Source organism: Cannabis sativa, chromosome X (assembly GCF_029168945.1).
Source record: "Cannabis sativa cultivar Pink pepper isolate KNU-18-1 chromosome X, ASM2916894v1, whole genome shotgun sequence".
Taxonomy (NCBI): domain Eukaryota; kingdom Viridiplantae; phylum Streptophyta; class Magnoliopsida; order Rosales; family Cannabaceae; genus Cannabis; species Cannabis sativa.
The window spans coordinates 72,635,698-72,661,559 of NC_083610.1; the positions used below are offsets into that span (position 1 = coordinate 72,635,698).

General features: G+C 31.2%; 2 protein-coding genes across 3 annotated transcripts; one reads left to right on the forward strand and one right to left on the reverse strand.

The window, feature by feature from the left end:
• The first annotated feature begins 10,803 nt into the window (after nucleotides 1-10,803).
• LOC133032707 (uncharacterized) lies at nucleotides 10,804-15,833 on the forward strand. The gene is made up of 3 exons (XM_061106883.1): nucleotides 10,804-15,230; nucleotides 15,336-15,479; nucleotides 15,602-15,833. The coding sequence occupies exons 1-3, from the start codon at nucleotides 14,937-14,939 to the stop codon at nucleotides 15,641-15,643; spliced, it is 480 nt and encodes a 159-aa protein (XP_060962866.1). The 5' UTR covers nucleotides 10,804-14,936; the 3' UTR covers nucleotides 15,644-15,833.
• A 1,549-nt stretch (nucleotides 15,834-17,382) lies between these two features.
• Nucleotides 17,383-20,978, reverse strand: LOC115697198 (uncharacterized). Of its 2 annotated transcripts, XM_030624121.2 has the most exons (3): nucleotides 20,781-20,978; nucleotides 17,937-18,944; nucleotides 17,383-17,837 (listed from the first exon to the last, which is right to left on the reverse strand). In XM_030624121.2, the coding sequence occupies exons 1-2, from the start codon at nucleotides 20,961-20,963 to the stop codon at nucleotides 17,970-17,972; spliced, it is 1,158 nt and encodes a 385-aa protein (XP_030479981.2). In that variant the 5' UTR covers nucleotides 20,964-20,978; the 3' UTR covers nucleotides 17,383-17,837; nucleotides 17,937-17,969. The 2 variants fall into 2 exon arrangements, with proteins under 2 accessions (XP_030479981.2, XP_030479973.2); XM_030624113.2 differs by having other exon boundaries at nucleotides 17,383-18,944.
• Nucleotides 20,979-25,862: the final 4,884 nt, after the last annotated feature.

Here is a 25,862-nt window from a genome sequence, read left to right on the forward strand (position 1 = left end):
TAGCAATTTTTAATTGGACAATTTTGTTACTGCACTTTCGAGCACTGGCAGTATCATGAAAATATTTGCTATTTTTGTCACCCGCATGGAGCCAAAATTGCTTCGATCGTTGCTTCTAATAAATTTCTTGTTGAGCTAAGATCTCAAAGTAATTACACTGTTCAGCAGAGAAATCTTGAGTAGAGGAAGACAAACTAGCCGATTTTAAATGAGTCATTCTCTTCTTGCTTTTATTCAAACGTTGCTTTTCATAACTTGTTACGAAATTTATAAAACAATACGCAAGTGCACGTAATCAAGTAGTAAACTCACACGAGTGAGGTCGAACCACAAGGAATTGAACTGAATACCATTAAATTAGATTTATGATTCTATTTGGCAAACCAATAGTTTTCGAGATTTTAAACATAATAAAAATTCAAGAAACTTAAAGAAACAAGTAAGGATTAATCAAGATGAGAAGATAGGGAAGAGAATCCTGTTGTTTTGTTTACCCAATTGTTAATGCCTAATTGCTATCCTTTTCTTGATGTGAATGACAGATTATAAATTTAACCTAACTCTTTTCAGATCTTTTAGGTTCTAAACCACATGTTCTCTAATTAATCTCTTAATTAAACTCACATGTAATCAGCATTAAGTAATAATCTAAGTGTCACATAGGTCATGCAAATACTCTCGTTTCACATAGAACCTTGATTATCCAATTTTAGCATTCTCAATTCTCACCTTTCAGATTTTGAATTGAGATCATAGCACATGTAGAAGGTGATCAAGCTTACACATGGAATTAAACACAAATATAGATAATTTCACAAATGAAGATTGAAGGAATGGCAATTATTCATTAACTAGGCAAAACTTTAAACAACATTCATCATCCTCCCTTAATGGGAATTTAGTTCATAAAAATAAAATAAACATCCATGATTAATACTGAAACAAAAATACACATAAAAGAGAAATAAAGAGTAAAAGAAAGAAACTAGATGGTGATATCGCTCCGGGTCTTCAAGATTGCTTCCTCTCCTTCTTCATTCACTTTTTCGGGCCAATTTCTGATACCTTTGGCAGTCTGAATCGTATCCCTTATATAGGAATGAGAGGTGTGCCTCTAATTGGAAAAAAATCAAAATTAGGTCAAAAATCCTGTTCTCCGTGCCTGGTCGCGACCCACTTAAAGGTTGGTCGCGACCACAGGCAAAACTCGAAAATCGGGAATTCTGCCAAAACCTCAAGTCGCGACCATAGTCGTGACCAGATAAAAGGGTCGCGACAAGGCTATAAGCTGGTCGCGACTATTGATCCCCGTTGAGCAGCTTTGGCCGATTTTTCACCAGTTTGTTCCGTCTTTTCGTCAATTGACTGAATTTGAACTCTAACGCACCGGGAACCTGAATCAAAGAAAATCAAGCGTAAAACCGCTCCAAAAGACAACAATAATCGAGAAAATGCTTATTTATAAGACCCGAAACTTAGGCTAAAAATAGCCTAACATAACCCCAATCAGTTAAAATAGTGCTGCACAAATGAATTTTTCCAGGAAGGGGGAGATGACTGAAGTGGTTTTTTTTTCAGCTGAAGTGTTTATAAAATAGTCGATTCAATTTAATATGCACGATTCAATTCAATCCGTAAAGTACAGATATTCGCATTTGTGCGGATATCCGCACAAGTACGGATAAATGTTGATTGACATGTAAAAGTAACCGGTCTAATTCAATACACACATATTTATAAAAGAAATTAAAAATTATATATACAAATAACATTTTAATGTAAAGAAAATAGTATTTTAAAAGTCTAATACATATAATATAATTTATTTCAAAACGTAATAAATCAAATGTATATTCTATTCTTAAATGTATATATTTTTCTATATATAATTTAAAACAAAATTAAACATTTCTGTATACATATAATTTTTTTTCTTCCTTTAAATTTGTTCTTTGTTATTTTATTTATGTAGTTTTTTTTTGAAAGTAATGAATAAATTCATTAAAAATATAAAAACGTCATACGGGCTAGTTATGATATGTTCATCAAATAAATACTATACATGTCATGATTATCAAAATAGTACTACACATCCAACAAAAAACATAGATTTTCATATATAGCCAAATAAGTTGTTAATCCATCCGAGAAACATGCGTAATTAATCTATGAGCAACACAGATTAGGGACACCCCTGAAAATTTGAATGACAAACTTGTAAAAACTTCTAACAATAATCTTAAAATTATTAGAGCACGGAAAACTGATAGAAAAAGAAATCACGATTGTAAGATCTTGGTAACATATTGCAATCCAATTTTATTTTATTTATTTTAATTTATTTTTAGAGACATAAAATAACTATAATTTATTTTATTTTATTGCTAGTTATGTCAAAAAAATATTTTTTCATAAATATTAAATAATTTAATATCAAAAAGTAACTAATCTAAAATAACCGATCCAATCCGTACTTTTGTGGATTATATTGAATTGGATTTGAGCTATTGTACGGATTGAATTAGATTCAGAAAATAAAATCCACACACTTAATGCGAATCAGATGCACTATGAACAAAATAGTGCGAATTGAATTAGATGAACACCCCATAAACATGGATGATGAATCAATATACATTGTGAGTTTCAATGTTTGTAATTATTATTAACTCTTTCCTCATGCAATGTAAGGAGAGATTAAATAGAGGTTTAAATTATTATTAACTCTTTTTCTCATGTTTGCAAGTTTTAATATACATTAAATTTGTATATATATATATACGTATGAATATAATGATATTATTTAATTTTTTTTAAGGGAAAGAAGCCCAAACCAGCAAGACAAGGACCCTCACAGAGAGGAAGGAAAATCCTGAACAGCTAAAGGTAGGGGTGAGCATTTAGCCCGATGGGCCGACCAAACCGGCCAACCCAACCCGAAAATGGGCCGAGCATGCTCTCTTTTAGTGGGTTGAATATGTGTTGGGTTGAAAAGCTTACAACCCATTACTATTGGGTTGATAACAGGTTGGCATTTTTCTAAACCGTTGAACCCAACCCGGGCCGGCCCAGCCCAATGTGATGTATAAAAAAAAATTAATAATTATTTTTTTTTTAAGTTTTTAACAATCAGACAAAGTCAAAAACCATTTACCCTAATAGTCTAATACTATACCATTTACCTCTTCTTCTCCTTTGTCCTAACCCTAGCAGCCGCACCTATGTTGAAACCCTAACAGACACAGCAGCAAGCAAATCGCCACCCAGCCCAGTCGTCCCAGCCTCCCACTCCCAGGTCTCAGCCCCAACGTCCCAAACGTGTCGTGCGTGCGTGTAAGTTTCTACATTCGGCCCTTGCTGTTCATGTAAGTTTTTACATTTTTTTTTTCTTTTTTCTTTTATGGAACTACCAATGGCTGCCAATAATATGATTGGAGTTTTGGTAAGCTCTTTGCTTTTTTTTCTTAATGGAAGTAAAAACTTAGAGGAAATAATATGATCAATATCTGACTTTTTTTTTTTTGCTTTTCTTCTTTTTATTTTGGCTTGGTGGAAAAATCTCAGTTCATCTTCACTCTTCAGATTGTTACTCAGTTCTTCGTCACCACCGCTGGATCCCGGAGGCGTGTTAAAGCTCACTGCTCACTGAGCTCAGTTGAAGCCGAAGGTCTACAACATATTCTCAACATCTCATTTTTTTTTCTGGTACAATATGATTTGTTGTTTGTGTTGTTTGTTTGTAATAAAAAAAATATTTACTAAAAGAAAGCTTTTGTTAAAACTAGATATGTTGCTTTAAATAATGAGGATAGCTACTGTGGAATATTAGATTTTAAACTCTGTTAAGTGTTAAACATAATTGGATTTTTTATAGGATGCATTGAAATTAAATGGGATTTTAGGAGGCTGCAAAACCGAAAAGACACTGTTAATTTCTCACATATTCTATCTAACTTGTTAATTTAAATTGTGGGCTAGAGACACTGTTGAAATTGTGGTAAAAAGATAAATCATTAGAAGATATACAAGCTACCATTATATGCATTCTTTTTAGAAATAAACTGTAGTTATATTAATACTAATTTCAAAATCAATGGTGTATTTTAGTAAATATGAAAGTCTAATTTCAATTGTTGGGTATGATAATTTTAAGTCACTAAATTATATTGGCAAATAAATATATTAATTTAGTGTGGCAAATAAATATATCAAATTAGTTTGAATTTTTTTTGTTCGTTAGTTTTTCCAAATCAAATTTTGCATAAATTAAGTATTTATTTTCCATGTTTATCTTAGAAATAATTTTATTTTTTATGTATGAAATGAAGTATAATTTTTTTTGCTAGTGATTTTGTGTTATTTTTTTAATATGTTGCTTAATTGTATATATAATTTTTTTTGGCAGCCATGATGGATAAGTTTATTGTACCAACTTCTTCTCAATTAGGTGAATTGCATGATCCAAACACTACCTTGAATACTACCCAAAGTCCTACTCTAAACACCACCTCAAATCCTACCCCCCCAACTAGTATTACCACTCCAATCACTACCCCAAACACCACCCAAAATCCTACCCCAAATACTACCACTCCTATTGAACTTAAGTCACCTAAAAAGGAAGACAATGATGAACAACTCTCAAATAAGAAAAAGCCTTCTAGAACTTCTACCGTTTGGGATCACTTCACTAAAGTCCCAAATGGAAATCCAAAAGACCCTAGATGCACTTGTAACTATTGTGGAAAAAATTATGCTTGTGATAATAGGAGAGTTGGTACAACTAGTTTGTGGACTCATTTGAATAACCAATGTAAGAAGTATCCACATAGGGTCTCGGATAAGAAACAAAAAATACTTAGCTTTCAAAGTGGTGGTGATGGTAGTAGTGGGTCAAATTTGTTGGCGGTCACTTTCAACAAGGAGAGATGTCGGAAAGCTTTAGCTAAGTTTGTGGTGAAGGATGAGCAAGCCTTTAGTGTTGTAGATGGTGAAGGCTTTAAGGAACTTATTCAAGAGTTGCAACCTAAGTTTCAACTCCCTAGTAGATTTACGGTTACTAGGGACATACACAAAATGTTTTGTGAGGAAAGAATGAAACTAAAGATGGAGCTAACTAAGGATGGACAAAGAGTATCTTTAACCACAGATTGTTGGACATCCTCTACTCAAATGTCTTACATGTGTCTCACTGCACACTATATTGACAGTGATTGGAGTTTGCAAAAAAGAATCATAAATTTTTGTCAAATTCCTAATCATAAGGGTGAGACAATTGGTAAGGTGATGGAAGCTTGTTTGCTCGGTTGGGGAATAGAAAGGGTTTTTTCTGTGACTGTTGATAACGCATCAGCGAATGATGTGGCTATTGCCTTTTTGAAGAGGAGGGTAAATGCATGGAATGGATCTCTTCTTGAAGGCGAGTTCATGCATTTCAGGTGTGGTGCTCACGTAATAAATTTAATTGTGAATGAAGGCTTGAAAGACATGCATGACTCCATTGCTGCCATTCGTAACTGTGTAAGATATATTCGGTCATCTCCGGCAAGGTTGCAAAAGTTCAAAGTGACTGCGGAAACAGTAAGAATTGATTACAAGGTTAGTTGCTGATTTTTTTTATTATGAGTAATTTTAGTATTATTTTTATTTGCTGATTTATTTTCTTTTTATACAAGGGGTGGTTAATTTTAGATGTTCCTACAAGATGGAACTCGACTTACATGATGTTAGAGGTTGCCTTAAAGTTTGAAAAAGCTTTTGCAAGGTATGAAGATGATGATGAGAAGTTTGTGAGTTACTTCATGGAACAAGAAAATGGAAAAAAGAGGGTTGGACCACCTACTTCTAGTGATTGGGAGTGTGCTACGGTATTTGTCAAATTTCTTAAAACTTTCTATGAAGTTACTTTAAAGTTTAGTGGTTCATTACATGTAACTTCTAACAACTTTTATCATGAGATATGTGAGATACACACTCAATTGGGAGATTTGTGTGGTAGTAGTGACCCTTTGCTATCTACCATGGCTGCCAATATGAGAAGGAAGTATGACAAATATTGGGGCAATGCTGAAAATATCAATCCTTTTTTATTTTTGGCTATTGTGGTTGATCCAAGGTACATGTTAAAGTATTTGAAATATTTGTTTGAGACCATTTACGAAGCTGAAATTGTTGCTAAGATCGTTGTTAAGGTGGAACAAGTCCTTCAACGTTTGTTCACTTCCTATAATGCGATGAATGGGAATAAAGATGATAAGGTTAGTTGCTGTTTTTTTATTTACTTTGAGTGATTTTTATTTAATTTTGTTTGCTGATGGAATTTCTTGTTTGCTATATGTGTAGGTTTCCAAAAGTGATTCACTAGTACCAACTTGTGATCTCAAAGAATCCAATAGGAGTAGACTATTGGCAAATTACTTACAGCAACGACAGATGGTTGTGGATGACCAAATGAACGATGTGGAGCGATATTTGCTTGATGATCCTGTCAACCCATTGACCCCCTCATTTGACATTCTACTTTGGTGGAAGGATAACTCTAGTAGGTATAAAATTATGTCATTAATTGCTAAAGATATACTTGATATTCCTGTGTCAATTGTGGCCTCTGAATCTGCATTTAGTACTAGTGGACGCATTTTAGACTCTTTTAGGAGTTCTTTGAGCCCTAAAATGGTGGAGGCATTAGTTTGCACTCAAAATTGGATGAAAGGAAATCATGAGGGGATTCAAATGAGGGAGTATTTGGATGAAATTCAAGCTTATGATTTTCTTGAACAAGGTAATTTTCTTGACAAAAATTGAATATGGTCTTTGTTTTATTATGTTTGTATATTTATAATAATTTGATTGATTTTATTTTTTATTATTGTAGAAAATAAAGTTGACCTCAAGGCTACATCACCAAAACCAAAGATTATTATTGACATTGTTGATTGAGGCCTACATGAGAACTTATTTTATTTTGTTCAAGTTTGCTATGGATCATTTTAGCGTTTTAAGACTTTGGATGATTGTAATTTTAATGTTTTAAGACTTTGGATGATTGTAATTTTAATGTTTTAAGACTTTGGATGTTTTAAGACTTTGGATGATTGTAATTTCTTTAACTTTGGATGCTTATGTTTATGTTTGAACTTTTATGAAAATCTGATTTTTTTTTTATATGACATAAGGGTTGTAACCCATCCCAACCCAACCCAACCCAACCTAACCCATAAAAGGAAAAAATGGGTTGGGTTAGAAAAAATTCAGGATGTTATTGGGTTGAAATTTTCTGGGCCGATGCTATTGGGTTGGGTCATTAAAATAGCCTCAACCCGGCCAACCCAACCCATGCTCAGCCCTAGCTAAAGGACTAGCGACACAGGGAAGCACCCCAGTCCAACAAGCAAATGCTTTCGACTCTAAAGCATAATTAGCGATACAATGAGCAAGAAGGTTCGCATCTCTACGCTCGAAACTAAGACTACAACCAATCAAAACAGATCGCAACTTATCAATATCCAACAGGATACTATCAACATCTCTACAACCCGTAGAATTAGAATTAATAAGTTGAATAGCAGCCAAACAATCAGACACAATAGAGACATTCTGCAACTTGAGCTCCGCCACCATTTGCAGCCCCGACATGATCACAGCAAACTCTGCTGCCAAAAGAGATAAAAGTTGTTGTCAGTACTCCATCTTTGCCCAAAGAACCCTACCAAGATGGTCCCTAACAACTGCACCATCACTGCTTGACTTCAAGCTTGTACACACACCGACATCAACATTTAATTTTAGCTTGTTGAATTCAGGTGGACGCCACCTTTGGGGCGCCTTTAGATCCTTTAACTTGTGGCCCTTGGATGACAAAGCAAGAAAATCACCAAGAAAACTGAAACACCACTCGGTAGCCATATCTGCCTTCGGGAAGGATTCCCCATGAATCCATTTATTTCTGCAATTCCATAAATGCTAAGAAATTACAACAAACAAGCCAAATTCCTTTAGAGACACAAACGATCTCATGTATTGAAGGAACTCCAATGGGTCGTTTGAGCTTGCACTCCTTCAATTTGTTCCAAAATCTACTCATTTTCTAGGTTTCTAATGTCACCGAACACTTCCAAATTACATGAACATTGTCTTCAATAGCACTCACACCACACCTGGTACAATTTGGATAAATTTGAATCTTCCTGCAACAAAGAATATGGTTAGTTGGTAGCCACGAATGGCTAAGCTTCCATAAAATGTGTTTAATTTTTGGAGGGACTCTCAATCTCCATAGATGGTTCCAAAAGGATTTAGTTATCAACATATTCGAAGCCTCCACACTTTCTTTTAAATCCAGTGCCACTTTGTACCCACTTTTAACCGTGTATTTGCCATTGTTAGAATAGTGTCACAACACCTTATCCTCCGAAGCATCAAAGGATGAGGGGATGGACAAGATTAAGTTTGCATCTTCTTCATGAAAGATATTCCTGATGAACTCAGAATCTCAATCACAATTCCATAGCTTCAGAGCAATAACATAAATGTCTCTCGGGATGGAAGGCTTATTGAAGATCTTGAAGTTTTTTGGTCTATTAATCCAGGGGTCTTCAATAACTCTAACAAAATTATCAGAATTATCCTCTTAAACAAGAAAATAATAATAATAATAATAAAAAGAATAACAATAAATTAGATGCAACTAAAAAAATAAAATATTAATGAAAAAATATACAAACTAAAAACAAACTTAAACAAAAGAATAAAACCAAAAATCAAAACAAAAATAAACCCTTAATATGAGGGTAGAACAATATTTTTTTAGGAAGGAACATTTCGATCATCTCTTTTTCACTTTTTAACATAAATATTAAGTTCATGTTTCTTCTCCATCTTCAATCTAGATTAAAACATAAAACAAAAAAAAAAAATAGAGAGAAAAATAAATGAAATCAGAATTACACAAAAAAAAAAAAATTAACACACTAAACATACATAAACAACCAAAAGTAACTACCCACTCACAACATAACACATGAAAAATAAGGACAAAAAAAACTACAAAAACGTGCACTAAATAAAAAATTGCCAAAACTGTTAAAACAATAAATACAATACACACATAAATAAAAACAAACAATAAAATAACTGTAAACAAATATAACCGGTTGTTAAGTAGTCAAAAATGCATATTTATTAGTGTAAAAATACAAAATAAAATTAATTCTATATAATATTTTCATGATGAAATTAATGTAATATATTTCTATTTGAAAATATTATAGTGTTGAGTTAATTTTGTAAGAAAATAACATTTTATGACATAAATAAGAGAAAGAAATAAATAAAAAGAAATTAAGAAAATGCATTGTTTTTATTTTAAAAAAAATACAAATTAATTAGATCTTAATATTTTCATTTGAATTATTGTGATATATTTTGTGTTGAAAATATTTTATTTGGATTTAATTTTGTTTGTGTTTGATTAAGAAAATGACATTTGTGAAAAGAAAGGAAAAGAAAAAGAAAAATAGTAAAAATGTGGTCCAAAGCAATGAAAAATGGCATTTTTGAAGTCCAAGAAGAGCACCCCAAGAAGGCAGCCCATTCAGCCCATTTTCCTTCCCAGCCGACATGCTTGCCACGTGGCGAGCTGGGATTCGCTCCGCAGGCCCACGACAAGCGCACCAGGGGGACTGTCCCCCTCTTCTTCCTCACACGCGCGTGGAGCGCACGGTCCCTCCCGGGCCTTTCGTTTGCTGCACTCGCCAGCCACGCGGCTGGCCTTCCTCTATGACTGCCTCCCTTCAGCAGCCAGCCACTTTCCACGTGGCTTTCTCTCCTCTCGCCACGTGTCAAGTTGCACACCAAAGCCACCAATCCGAGCTTGACACGTTGCACTCCGGTTATAATTTTCTGTATTTATATTTACCCACATGCAATTTGTAATAAGTTTAATTGCGCATTAGTCCTTTTACCCTTCTATAAATAGAAGCTTAGGTTTTTAGAATTCAGTTACAGTTTCAGTTTCAGACAGAAAAATTCAGAGAAAACGCTCAGAGCGCTCAGTGTTAGTTTACCGCTTTCTTAGTTAATTTTCTTATGGGTTTCTAAGTTCCCTTATTATTAAGGAGGACGATGAAACCTAGTGTATTTAATTAAGTATTTATTTTTATTTTTATTCTCAGTACAATATATGCTTATGATTTTCGCTTCTTAAAATAATTTCTTTCATCTTTAATATCAAGTATTTTTGATAGTTAGAAATTATTTATGCTTGGTTCCATATTTTATTAAAAATAATATTCTTTGATTTTTTGTATTTACATTAAATTGTTTCACATTTAATGCTTAGAAGTTATAATTTTAAAGCGAAGGAAAATCTATTTTTTATTAGAAAATAATTGGTTTGATTACTGATTAAATTATGAGAATCAATATAAACATAAATATTTTTATATACACTTAAGTGGATTCTGAACCCTTAATAATATCCCAAAATATTTCTGAAAATATATGTTACTGTCATTTTTATCATTTAAACACTTTATTTTATTTTGTTACCAAAAACCTCACCATTTTCGGAACTATGTTAGAGTTTTATTAGCTTAGATTAAATAAGTATTTTCTTTGATTTCACGCAATTCCCATGGGTTCGACCTCGTTCTTCACAATCTCCATACTACAATAAAGATTCGTGCGCTTGCGAGTTGATAAATGTAAAACGTACCATTTCGGTATACAACACCGGTTCAAAAATAAAACAAACTTAGAACATTAGAAAAAAAATGATAAACACAATAAAAAAAAAATGATACATACTCAAATCAAAATAGAGAAAAAAACTAAAATGACCGGTTCCATTAAAGCAACATGAGCCAATATAATAAAATAGAACCAATTCCATTAATAAACAACAACAACAAAAAGAAATCAATTCGGGGATTTCAGGTAGTTGGATGGGAGCTGTGGGACCTGAGATTGCCAAGGTTATCGGGGTGAAAGAAGCGTTGAGTTGGATCAAATGCAAAGGGTGGATTGGGGTGGAAATTGAGACGGATAAGCTAGTGGTGGTGCAGGCGGTTCTTGGCTCAGTTTCAATGCCATCTCAATTTGGTTTCTTGGTTCAAGATTGTCGGTCTTTAATTTCGTCTCTTAATTGTGTGTTTATATTTTGTTAAACGGTCTGCTAAAACTTAATAAAAAATAAATAATACAAAAAATAGAACAACAATTAAATGTATGAACTAAATAACCAAAAAATTAAAAAAAAAAATGGACTACAACTTACTACAATGAACTTAAACAAAGCAGGGATGAAATGATGATCAATACTTCAAAACCGCAACAATCTCAAACACTTTCAACCGATTACAAGAAAAAAGAAGAGAAAATAAATAATGCACAAGAAAAAACCACGAAAAATACAGAACAAAAAAAATTTAAAGAAAAAAAGTTTAAAAAATAATCGAACCACTTTAATGGAGCAACGATAAAGAAGAAGATGAAGATAAAACAAAATGAAAAGAAAAGAAAATGAAAAGGAAAAAAGTCTTCCAGCCCTAAACATGCACTAAAGATGAAAATGATGATGAATAGGAAAAGAAACAAGAAGAAGAGATTGATGATGGCAGCAGTGACGAAGCCAGAAATTTAGTTGAGTGATGGCTTAAATAAATATTAAGTCAAAACTAATAAAAATAACTGATAAATGTATCTTTCAAATTTTCATCTTGAACAAAATAAAATAATACTATTGACAAAAATAAAATAAAATATTGTCAATAGTATTATTTTATTTTTTAATAAAGTTATTATTTTTTTTATTATTTGTATTGGACTACTTTTAAAATGGGCCTGATTAGAATAAGAGTAGGCTCATGAATCATGAGTAAGATATTGAGTGAGGGCTTTTGTGAATTGGGCTTTAATAAATTGAGCAAAGTGAATTAATATATGTATATATCTACATATAAAAAATTTGAGGTATATATTTGAGTGAGGGCTTTAGCCTACATATGAGCTAAAGTCCCTCCGTCCCTGGATGACAGTGATGATGAAGCTACGGTCATATCAATAGCTTCATGCAAAAAGGGAAGCTATAGTACATTTTCACACTAATATTTTAATATATTTTAAAATAATAAAGAAAACAAAAAGATAAAATATAGAAAATAGATTTTATTTACAAAAGTATGACATTTAAAAAAGAGATTATTTCACAAATACACAAAAATAACAAAAAAAAAATTACAAAAATACGATTTTATAGAATTTTAAATATTTTTACGATTTTTTTTATTTTATTTACAGAAAATACGGTCTTTATATGTTGTACTCTTGTTAATTTGTTGTTCATTTTTTTGTAATCTGTATCTTATTTTTTGTTGTTATTTAGATATTATTTTCATGTTACTTTTATGTAATTTTTTTTTTGTTGTTTTTGTATTGTTTCTATGAAAAATCGTAAAAATGTAAAATAAAAATCAAAATGTAAAAATTTAATTTTATACGAAAAAAAAAGAGAAATGATAGTAAATGGCCCCAAATCATAGGATTATGTTAGTTTATGTTCTCATTTTAAAAAAAAAATATAGCAAATGACCCTAAATCATAAGATTATGTTAGTAAATGTCTTTATTTCAAAATCATTAATTTTTTTTATTTATTTTTTAGAATTAGAAGCAAATTATTTAAATATTATGGTATATCTATATTAGTTTTGTTAAAATCTTTTTTTTTTTATTTTAAAGTTATGTCAATTTTTTTAATTTTTTATGAGTTGTTTTGGGTTGTTGGTATATAGATTTTGTTGTACGGTATATTTCTATTTTGTTGTATGGTATATTATTATTCTTAGATGATATTTATTTTTTTATTATGATATGTATAATAGTGTTATATAATTTTATTAGCATAATAAAAATATTTTTATGCATGCATATAATTTTATTGCCATACTACATATATTTAATTATTATTTTTATTTTTTTTGATTGTATGATTATTTATTTTAAATAATATTTAATTAGTTTTTATTTTATTATATACAATGGTCATGGTATATATATTTTAATTGTGGTATATAATTTGATTAGTATAGTATACATACATATATATATATATATTAGTATTCTATATTTTTTATTATTATTATTTTTTGTATATATATTTTGGTATATGATATATGTATTTTGTTATACAGTATATAATTTTTTTAAATAATATTTAAGTTTAATTTTCTATTGTACTTTTGTTGACATGATATATAATTTTATTAGCATCCTATATATTTTTATTTTTATTTGTTGTTATTATTATATATATTTCTATTGTAAGGTATATATTTTATGTTATATGGTATATAAGTTTTATTGTATAGTATATCATTTTATTTTAGATAATTCATGTTTAGTTTTTATTTTAGTATACATATAGGTGATATATAATTTTGTTAATATGATATATATAATTTTTTTAATAATATTATATTATTTTGTTTTATTTTTTATTGTAGATATATACGTTTTATTGTATAGTATGCGATTTTTGTTGTCTATAATATATTATTTATTTAATATGGTATTTAGTTTTATTTTATTATATATAAATTAATTTTTCGGTGTGTATTCATATTTTAATGGTGGTGTATATAATTTTGTTAACATGATATATATATATATTTTAAGTATTAATTTAGCATTGTTATAATTTCTTTGTGGTATATAATTTTATTACTACGGTATAGTAATTTTCTGTCCTACGATATATCTAATACTGCTGTATATATTTAAATGATCTAATATATTTATTTATTTTGTTACAATATAATAATATGCAATACTAAAAAAATTATGTAACTTAATTTTATTATTATATATATTTTTTAAAAAAAATATGTGATAAATGTATTTTTATAATTTTTATTAGCTAATTTATTAGATTTGGCCATTTTCTTAATTTTTTTAAAAAGTGGACATTTACTAACTTAGTTACTAAATTTAGGGCCATTTTGCATCTCAACCCCAAAAAAAATGGTACCTGAGTGCGTTTGGAAAGCCACAATGTAATTGGATTTGTGTGTAATTGGAGGTAATCACACAATTTGGCATGTTTGTCTGACCGTGTAATTACACTGTAACTGTGTGATTGGAAGTAATTGAGGGGTTCCAATTACACTCTCCAATTCTCATGACCCCCCATGAGAATTGAATGTAATTACACTGTGTAATTACTAAAAACTTTCCATATTAAACATTAGCTACTAAAAAATATTATTTTTCCATGTAATTACTAACTATTTCGCCAAACAAGATATTAGGAATTCTTATGTAATTACCCACCTCATATCCAAACACACCTTGCATTTTAAAATATAGTGTAATTACTACATTGTGTAATTACCATCCTAGTAATTACCTTACCTAGTAATTACACAGTATTTTCAAACGCACCCTTATATAATTATCCCTTTAAAAAAATCCATAAAAAAGTAAATAAAACACAAAAGTCATATACCAAAAGCACTATTTGATTATGCCAAAACAGTAAACAATAAAAAAATACTATATTTGATGTAATTTTTACTTTATTGTGCTAGGATTTTACTCTTTCGCCCACGTAGATTAACATGCTTTTCTAGCCACATCAATAGATTGAATGGTTTAGGCCTTAAGAATTAAGATTTAAAATTTAAATCATAAATGACAATCAAAGCACTATTTGTATGTTTCTTTTTTTGGCATGCAACGTATGTACTAAAAGTAATCTTTTTTGGCAAAAACGCATCAAAAAAATTCTTGACATAATACATTCCCGACCCTTATAAGTATTTTGATTTGGTTACATCTCCAAGAAATCCTCATTCATATCTTTGTTTATCAATTTGTTAAAGCAATATGCACTCAAATAGAGCCACAAGAGAAGAATCTTCTTAAGAACAGAGCATATCAATGGGGAAAAAATGGAAAGATGAGGAGGAAAATCAGAGGATTGTCAAGGAAACAACAATGGTACCCAACAGAACAAACGAAGTCATAATCACAGTATTCATCGAAAAACCATGGCCATGGCCTCATAAGAGAGCTGGTGCTAAATCAAAAATGATTTTTCCACCAAACCAACAAAAAACAAAAACACGAAGCTTTGATCGCCGGGCTCAACTCCTTGCTTATGCGCAGCAACTTAGAAAATCTGATTCAGAACAGCTACAACGGCCTAAAAATGGTTCCAAGCCAAAGTACAAGGTGAGTAGAATAGCATTTTATGTCTTGTTTTCGTTGATCTGTTTCTTATGTTATAATGTATGAAGACTGGTATGAATTCTTGAATCTGAATTCCGTGTTACGCAGATGAACGTTCGGGTAGGATTGCAGAGAATAAGAACCCGAAAGCAATATCAGCGATTAGTGCCAGAGGTAGACATATCATGTAAACCAAAATCTGTAATTTGCAGAAAGAAGAAAGCCAGCAACAAACACACGGATTCACCCTTTGTAATAAATCCCACTTCCTGTTTAAATCTTTTATTTTCTCTTTCCAATTCACTTCTACAGTTCTACTCAAGTGTGATTAGGTATCTCGTTGCCCCCATTTTTTATTTCTTTCTTTTTTGCAGGGAAAAGTCAGAGGAATTTTGAGAGGGTTTTGTAGAGATTGAAATAAGATTGATGGAAAATTTTATGTCAGTATAAAATTTGTTTGGATGCCATGTGTTTGGGAACAGGTCTAGTGCATCTGACCCACTTTTTTAATACAATTTTTGTTAAGGAGGTGAGTTTGAGATCCAATTTCATCCCATTTATTTGTTATGCCGAGTCAAATTTATGTAAGACATTGTTTCTGTGTTAGAATGTGAAAGTGTACAGTTCAAGTAGTAGAATAGGTGAGTGCATGATAAGATGCATGAAGTTCCATCTCAAAATCAATTGGTAATAAGAGGAGTAGCGCATGCATCTTATATATATGGTATTTAGTTTTAACATATTATCAATGTGGGATTCTCTAACATTCCCCTCAAGATGGTGGCTATTTTTTTTCGCTCACTAATCTTACATGACTCGATCACAAGTGGTTCTTTTAGCTCATAGCAGCTCTTTTTAGCTCATTATCCCCAAATCACAAGCGGCTCTTTTAGCTCGTCTTTTTGGACCGATTTTTGAATTTGGATCAGTTACTCGTTAGAGAAATTTGGTTTATTATGCTTAAATGTAAAATATATTGTTTTAATATACTACCAAATTAGAAATAGTATATATTATATATACTTTTAATATTTTTTTCCTCCCAAAAATATCCTTACATATTATAAGAAAAATTTGGTTTATTATGCTTAAATGTAAAATATATTGTTTTAATATACTACAAAATTAGAAATAGTATATATATACTTTTAATATTTTTATCCTCCCAAAAATATCCTTACATTTCAAAAAAACTTCTCTCTCTCACTCTCTAACGTTAATCCCGACCCAAAACCCCGATCGCAAGGTCTCGACGTCATCTTCTCTCACAGCCTCTCTTGTTTTTTTGCGTTTTTTCTTTTGGTTTACCAATTTTTTGTGATATTTAGCGATGTATTTGTAATAATATAACAAATTTGAGGTTAGGGATGAAGTTTAGCGATGTTTAGCGATGATTTACGATATTTAGCAATGATATTAGCGATGTGTTTCGCAATGTGTTTCGTGATGTTGTGAATTTGAGACATTTAACATGTTTTATGATTTCGCGATGTTTCGCGACATTTAGCGTTGTTTCGCGACATTTAGCGATATTTTACGATATTGTCAAAAACTAAAAAAAAAAATTGCAGAAAACAAGCGAGTTGAAAACTCATAGATTTTGGAGCTTTGGGTTTTACGATTTCTCTTTGTAATTTCACGATATCCTTCTTGATTTTGTCCTACGTTTCATCTTCGATGTGGATTTCGCCGGAGGTGGTGCGGTGGCCGTGAGTTTGGTTTGGGTTTGGTTCGGTATGGTTTTGTGGTCGTAGTTATTGGTTGGGTTTGGTGAGGGTTAGAGAGAGAGGGAGAGAGGGCCAAGAGAAAGAGGAAAGGTATGAAGAGGGTATTTTGAGATTTAATTAATTTTAGAGTATTAAATTTCTATGCATTTTAATGTGGCATTCTAAAAAATACAATTTTTTACGTATAAATTGTCAAATTTCCCAATTATAATCAGGGGATACCAAAAAAATAAAACGTGAATTTATCATTAGTTCCTAGTTAAAGATACGCTAAGAAAAGTATTTTTGCTACTGTTTTTATGTTTTTATAGAGAGAGAAACGAAAAAAGGAAGAAGAAGAAGAAGACATTCATTCTAACATAAAGGTTAAGCTCGAAAGATTCATTCAAGCATTAGCATATAGTGCGAAAGAAAATGGAAATAAAATATACAATCTGTCCATGGAAATTGATTGATTAAAAAACATGTTTAAACACCATACATAGGTTAAGCAAAAAAAGAAAGAAAAAAAAAAGCTTTGACCAGAAACATGACCCCTGCTCATGCTCATCCAAAAACAACAAGCCTGGTTGATACAAGAATGAAAGAAAGCTCTATCCAACTCTATATGAAAAATGGAGGGATGAGAAGCCCCCATCAACTCTATCCAACTTCCAAAAGTAAAATATGTTGAATGAATAATCAGTGCAGTAAAAAGAACAATGTCTGAAATGGGGTTTAGAAAAGGATGACTCCTTAAGCTGGCAAACTGAGAATTGAGTATGTACGATCAAGAGAGAACCACTCCATACACCACAGTATATGGACAATCACCTCTGAATGGTTCATAAATCAAAACTAAATACCTAAATGAAAAGACAACATCCCTTCTAAATTGCAACTCCTACAATCCAAAATTAGTCCATAAACCCTTTTTTTTCAAAAAAATAAAAAGTAAATTAGTCCATAAACCCTTTTAGAAAAGCTGAAGCAGAAATCCTACCTTCTATTAAAATTGATTTCACAAATTCACAACTTAATGATTGTTGTTTCCTCCGCTGCGTCTTCGGCGCCTCCTTGAAACCAGTATCCTTGCTCTCTGGAAACCACGTCCAGAAGCAGCCCCATAACTGGAGAATGCAGAACGAGGCCCCCCAAAGTTGTCTTCACCAATAGAGGCAAACTCCCTGTGGAATCTACCACGTGAGAAATTACCACCATTCAGCCCTAAATTGAATGAACCTAAATTAAAATCCTCCAAGTAATCATCCAGTTCAGAATCATAATCACTGTAAAAGTTAGTCTGGTTTGGCTCAAGAACATAATCACCAAGCACCACTGCCCCTGGTGTTGATGATATAATTGTGCTGATGACATCACTCCGCTCTCTTTCACATTCAAGCCTCTTCCATTTCTCTTCAAGGATAGGATCCACTGCTCGAGGTCTTGCCAGAGGATGCTTCGCCTTAACATGCTTTCTGAGCTCTTTATAACTTCCAACAAATGGGCACTTGTCCTGCATGCAGCTTCTCTTCTTGGCATTTAGATACTTCCTTGCTGGTTCCACAACTGTCCAACCTTTCACCTGGCCTCGACAAAGTGGGCATAAAAGCTCTGGTGCTTCTACATTTTCATTGGGCTGTCTTGCATCTGAACTCGAACCTATATTACCGACCGACTCACCCGTCTGTTCTGAAAGTTGAGTAGTAGAGGCGGCTACCTTTGTGTAGGCTTTCTTGTATTGTTCAAGACAGTTGGAAAAGCGATTACTAGTGGCACACATGTACGGACGACAGCCCTTGTTATATGATGAACAAAGAAGAAGTACAGCATTGTGAGGAAACTCCATACATACTGAACACGATGCATCAAGCCACTCTTTCTTCCCTGACACTTCATGGCATTTCTTCTTTAGCTTGCAAGCTGTCCAAGTATCAGATGGCAATAAATGTCGACTAGCCCTGGAACATTTTGATTCAGACTTACGTCGTAACTTGTTAGCTTTGGCCATCTACAATATAAGAGAAAAAGAATGATCAAAGAAAAAACCCAGACTGAATTCTCTTGTTAATGATAGTCAATTATATGGTAAGATATTGATCATGTAAACACAATGAATGCAACAACTATTGCTATAAAACTTTATTTAATTTTTCTATGCTTGTCCTCAAAAAACTATGAGAGCCTATCATTTGATTTACGATCAAGAATTACAATTTGCTAGTTGCTTATAATCAACACAGCTAGATTTCTCAAGCCTAAAATTCACTACTTTCTCTCATTCAATAAAAAAAATGATTCCTTTTCTTCTTCTTTGCAATATTTCTTCTTCCTTCATTTTATTCTTTTTCTCTTTACCATTTCTCCTAACAAACATCTCCCCTCCCTCTCCCTCTTCCTCTCCTTTTCTCTCTCGTTTTCCTTCATCATTTTCATCAAAACACAATGAATCGCATATCAATGCACAATGAAATTTCTTATAAGAAAAAGAATGTCAAGGGTTCTTTTCTAAATGTATACAAAATAGGATGAAGAATCTTATATTATTTCTGTTCCAACTAGATTTCTATTCGCAAGAAAAGAGAGTCAGCTACCAGACTAGATATGAAGAAATTAAGATTTGAAATATAATTTCAGACAATTTTTATTTTTATTTTATGCATAGACCAATCAAGTGGTGCAGCAGACCAAACAAGTCGAGAGTTACAAATTAGGTATGTATGGCCATAGAAGAATGATAAAATTACATACTCCAAGAAAATTTGTGGTATAAATGTAACAAAACAGAATCATTAAGGATTTACAACACAAAATATGCTAACATTTTATACAAACTGTTAATAATGTGAAAAATACAAAGAAATGAGATCAGATTTGATCTCAGTGCACCCGACATTTCGAACAATTTGTGAAGCTTAGTTTTATCAAAATTGAAACTATAAGACAATAAGAGGTTTTAGCACCTAAAATGAGCTAATTAAAAGTCTTGGGAGCTGATGAGCTTAACTCAAATTACCAACAAGAACAGTGATACATATTTTGCAGATCACTTTAAAACAAAAACAAGTATACAATGAAACCAAGTGAGAAGTGAGAATCACAGACAATTTATGCATAATGCATAGATATATACAATTCTTCGGAAAAAAAATTACAAAAGTAAACAAAAACCAAACCTGCATTTTGGAAAAAAGGGATAATAGAGACTAGAAATGGGGAAATTAAAATAAAGATAGAAGAATCAAGTGGAATTTTATGGCAATGGATGTCCAGAACTAATGGGCAGTTACTCAAATCCATGAAATTTGAAATTTCTACAAAATGAGTGATCAATTAAGTCTTTGGTAAGACCGGGTTACATGTAATTCTTGACACTAAAAATAGCCACCAATAAATTTACAGAAGCTACTTGTTTATAAAAGGATTATAATCTCAAGTTCAAATTTAAAATACATCAAATCCACCCGATTTGATTTGATATATATTATCTTTGTTTAACTCAGCAGTTTTTAAATAATTGCATCAACAATATCGAAAATAGGTTAGATACACACAGGAAGGACATGCACAAGCATAAACATAGCTTGTATACAGAAAATACAGAAAAATAACTAGAAAGCATCGAGTTTAGTACAGTTAACTAGAAATGCGATGCTAAAAATGAAAAACAAATCCTAAATGAAATAAGATACATTAGCACCAAAACTGAATCGATTAAAGAGCAAAGGAAGAAAACAGCATGTAAATGACGCCAAAATCTAAAAATTGATTCAGAACACTAAAACCCTAGAAAGCTCATTCTGATAGGTAGAACAGAAAGATTTTTAGAGAGGGAGATCGAAGATACCCGGAAAGGTGGGAGGGAGAGAATAAGAGAGACGAAGGCGATGGCGATCTTGGCGGTGACGTTCTGAGTCTCCGCCGTAGCTTCGTGGAAGGGTTGGATTGCGTGCTCTGCTAAAGTGCAGTGTCTTATATGAAAAATGAAATATATACGTAAAATAATAATAAAAGAGATCTGATTGGACATTTCTTTAATAAATCTCCATTTTTTTTAAAAATGGAATAATATAAATAATAGTGTTAATCATAATCAAATATTACAATTTTTAAGCTCGAAATCATATCTAATAAAAAAAATTAAATTGTTTTAACGCTATTCATTATAGTTAGGGGTGTATATAAATTGATCTAATCTAATAATAATTTACTGATGCAATTACAATCGATAGTTAAACATTTGATATTTAATTGTGATCAGATCAGATTGAATGTTATTTTTGAATATCTAATTGGATCGGATTTGATGTTGAATGGGGTGCTCAAAAATTACATCCACAACTAATCGAACTAATTAGTATTTTCATTTAGTTTAAATAAGTAATTAGATTATATATTGTTATACGTAAAATATATATATAAAAATGTTAGGTTTAAAATATTGAATAAACCTAAATTAAACCAATAAATATATATCAAATATATTCAACGGATAGAATCGATCCAATCCAACATCCAATCGACTGGATGACTGAAATTAATTGGATCACATCAAATGGTAAAATCTAATATCTAATATATAATTGGATCAGATCTGAATAGGCCTAAAAACATTAAATGTGGTCCAATGAACACCTCTAATTATAGTTATTATATAATTTTTATAAATTTTTAAAATTTTTCGAATAGTTTACAATATTAAAAATAAAAATCTTGATATTTTAATTTATCACACACATTTAAAAAAAATTCAAACTTATTTTCGACACTCTAAACTATTCAAATTTTTCTAAAAATTTATAAAAATGATGTTGTAAGTATAAAGAACACCTCTATAAAAAAAATTAAAATAAAATATTTTAGTATATATTTTCTAACACAGAAATTGACTAAAATGTTTATAATAGGAGGTTGGGGCACTATTTTATAACTAATATTCGATCACTCATTTTTACGCTACATCTACCTACGAGTCATGCCTGTCACTAGGATTGAACATTTTAGTTAGATTTGACTCGGACCTCACCCAGCCAACCCATTTGTTTGGGAAATCCTGTTCCTTGCGAGCGGGTCGGCTCCAACCCGGTCAACTCTTTCAAGCAAATTCAGGTCTAATTTTTGCTAATGTGGGGGCTCAGGTTGGACATGTACCTGCTTGCGAACCAGGCCATTTTTTTTTTAATTTTTATACCACATACTGAAATTTCTAACTTTTTTACTTATTTACTATGGGGAGGAATTTTTTTCAAAAATACTGTATGTTTTATACTATGTATTGTGTTAAATTTTTACGGTTACTCCACGGTTATTTTTTAGTTGTTCCACTGTTGTTTTAATTGTTCTGTTTTATTGTTTTACAACTATTTTATAAAAAGACATTTTTTTTATAAAATTTTTCGTATAACAGCAAAATTGTAAACTTTTACCCAAAATTCAGTATTTTGGAAAAATCATTTGTTTTCTGTTTAATGGTATTATCAATTATTGGCCACTACTAGCAAACCCTAGTAAATTTATCCTTCAATTATTGGGCCACTACTATTACAGGCCCACTATTACAATTTGGGCTTAAAACCTATGTTACCAAAACAACTAGTTGTTTTATGATATAATTACAGTACTATTTTAAATGGTGTTTCATTCTGAAATTTTGACAATTTGAAAATGTTATTTTAACATTAAAATTATGTGTTTTTTAAAAAAGAAAAAAAATTAATAATTTAGTTTTTAAATTAAAAAAAAAAACAAATATCGGTGAGGATTTTGATAAGTTAATAATATGTTGTTATAAAAATTTATGAAAGTTTTAATTGTGTTTTCTTTCTAAGTGAATTTTTTTTGTTAGTATATATTGAAACAAGTCATAAAATAAACATTTCAGCCAAAAAAAAATAATAAATATTTTATTATATTAGATATTTTGTGATTACAAATTACAATATAAATAGTTTTTAGACAATATATGTTTATATAAAAATATAATTTTTATATAAAAAAATAATAATAATAAAGGCAAATGAGTGGCCCTCCCAGATGGTGATGAAGAAGTCCACAAATGGTCAGAAAGATCACAAGACCTCATGCCAATGCTCACATTTATGTACAAAAGGTTCCAACCATTTGGTGGGAATTATTAATTATTGTAACTAGTTGTCGATAACTTTCTTATATGGATACTCCACAACTTCCATCATTTTATCTAAATTTTTTATGATTAATTTACATGGAAACAAGTGAAATGAATACATATCAATTGAAGAATACATTTGTTGTGATTAAATTAATCCAAAAAAAAAAATTGTGAGTATGTTTATCCTGTTCACAATTAATAATAATTTAGTAAAAAAATTTAGTCTGACAATTTTAGTTTTTATTATCTTGTTCATTCATGTTCATCATTCATGATTTTTATGATGATCGTAAGTTTCACGAATGATTTGTTTAATTTTGGATTATTGATTTGCATTTCTACTTTGGATTTCAAATGTTTTTTTTTTTTTTTTTTTTTTTATAAAAAATTTGGGTGATAAAAAACGTTGACCAAGAGTTGACTGAGTTGATCGGGTCAACCCGTTGACTCTGCCAACTCAACCCCGCAAATCCGTAAGCTTGAAATCCGTGAACCCAAAATTCGGTCAACCCACTCGATGTTCAGCCCTACCTGCCACGATCTTAGCTCATTCTTTGGGCCCATTCTCTTTGGATTTGGATTAGTAATTTAGTGCAACCCAATAAAATTGAGCCCTTTACTTATATATTTTTACAAAAAAAAAAACTTTTTTTAAGAAAAATGATAACAATTTCATTGATGAGAAGGTTAAACCTTAAATACCCAAAGGCTCAAATACCATACATGCAATATTCTTAACGGTGCAATATACGCACCCTCAATCATGTTGCATAAAAGCTTCTTGGATTCAACCTTACTCACATGAATGGATAACTAAATCAGTGACATGAACCAATTGTGATAAAGAAACTAACACCATACTATCAAAGATAGATGATCGACACTCCACACAAAGAGGTGGACAAACTAAGTCCATAACAATGAGACTCTTATCGAAAACATAAAAAAAACAAAGAAACAACAAAATAAAATAAAAACACAACAAAAACATGACCCAAATCTCAAAAGCTGCCACGCCCTTGAATCTTGAAACACTATCATATTGATGGACCACTTCTTTGTGACCCCTGTTAAATAAATTAACAATTAACCCAAGATCTATTTGTATATAACATAGAACACAATAGTAAGATATAATAATTAGGTATGTGTACCTGATTGATCCATAGCAATTATCTCTGTTTGATCCACAGCAGTTACTCCAATTTGATAGTGCAATACTATCAACTAAGTCTTCCTCCCTAGATCTCTAAATCAGAAGCAGTTTATTTTCTCTGATTATCAAAAGGTATACAATTGTGATGAGACAATATGTATTTATAGAGTTAGGGAGGGGACTTAGCTACAAAACCCTAGTTGGGTTGGGCCTGCTCATCAAAGGCTTCAGTCAACTAGAAAAGCCCACACTTCTGCTTCACCTAGACTTTACTCACAGATGCTAAGCCCATTAACAACTGATCACCAACAACATGGGCTAACACAGCAAAGAACTATCCAATCAACCCAAGTTTTAATAAAAACCAATAAAATTTAATGTAAGCCCAAATAAAAGTCTAACATTCTCCCACTTGGGCTACATTGATTTTAATACATATATATTATATATCAAAATAATTTTATTTGAAAACGACTCATGGGTTGAACAACAGGAAAACATTTGTGGCACTTTAAAAAATGATAGTTCTCTGATAGCATCTCAACATACCGGTCCAATTTAACCTTTGATAATGAACTATGACAGTCATATTGTTTTTAGCTCAACAAAAGACATTCATAATCACAAATACCAAAGTATTAAATCGACATGGACAATAAGTCTAGTAGTGTGGTAAGGAATTATGTTCAACATGTGATCAATTTAAAATAACATAATATCCTTATCAGTCCTCAATTTCACTGATACCGTGATGCTTAATAAATAAGCCAGTGAAATTAAACATACACCACTTAAAATAAGTAAGTGTCACTAAACTTGCTTAAATAATTAAGCCAACAACATATCATTGTCAATAAGCAAATAAATTTAAAAGACAATGATCACAACAATATGAACCACATGCTTTCAATTCAATCATTCTCGAGAATATTACAAAACATAATTGAAAACATATCCATTCAATAATAAAAATATTGAAACATAAAATGTAGTTCATAACTTTATTCAGAAAATTATAAATAATAATTTCTAAAAACAAACAAAAAAAACAACAAAACTCCCACTAACCCAAAAGATCAAAAGATTCTAAAATGCCCATATTAACAACATGTTTATTAAACAGCACGGCACTTAACCCTTTGGTTAGAGGATCAGCTAACATCGACTCGGTCTTGCAATTTTCAATGACAATGTCTCCTTTCTTGACCAAGTCTCTGACAGTGAGATACTTTATTTCCATATGTTTAGAAGCACTACTAATCTTGTTATTCTTTGAAAAGAAAACAGCAGCATCATTATCACAATAGATTAGCATAGGTGTGGAAATAGAATCAACCACTCGTATCTCCGAAATAAAATTCTTCAGCCACAAAGCTTGCAAAGATGCCCCATAACATGCAACAAACTCAGCATACATAGTAGATGATGTGATCAAAGTCTGTTTGACACTCTTCCAAGAAATAGCAGCACCTGCCAAGGTGAAAATATAGCCAGAAGTTGACTTTAAATCATCTACACAACCACCAAAATGCTGAATGCGAGATAACCAACAACTCGAAGATTGTCAACATGCTTATACACAAGCATAAAACTCTTCGTTCTTTGCAAATATCTCAAAACTTTCTTGGCTGCAACCCAATGAT

Bases quoted from the DNA above. Each gene is read 5' to 3' on its own strand.
- LOC133032707 (XM_061106883.1), top strand. From the start codon at position 14,937: ATGGGGAAAAAATGGAAAGATGAGGAGGAAAATCAGAGGATTGTCAAG. The intron at 15,231-15,335 runs GTGAGTAGAATA...CGTGTTACGCAG, and splicing joins GTTCCAAGCCAAAGTACAAG to ATGAACGTTCGGGTAGGATT. The intron at 15,480-15,601 runs GTAATAAATCCC...TCTTTTTTGCAG, and splicing joins AACACACGGATTCACCCTTT to GGAAAAGTCAGAGGAATTTT.
- LOC115697198 (XM_030624121.2), bottom strand. From the start codon at position 20,963: ATGTCCAATCAGATCTCTTTTATTATTATTTTACGTATATATTTCATT. The intron at 18,945-20,780 runs GTATCTTCGATC...CTTATATTGTAG, and splicing joins TCTCCCTCCCACCTTTCCGG to ATGGCCAAAGCTAACAAGTT.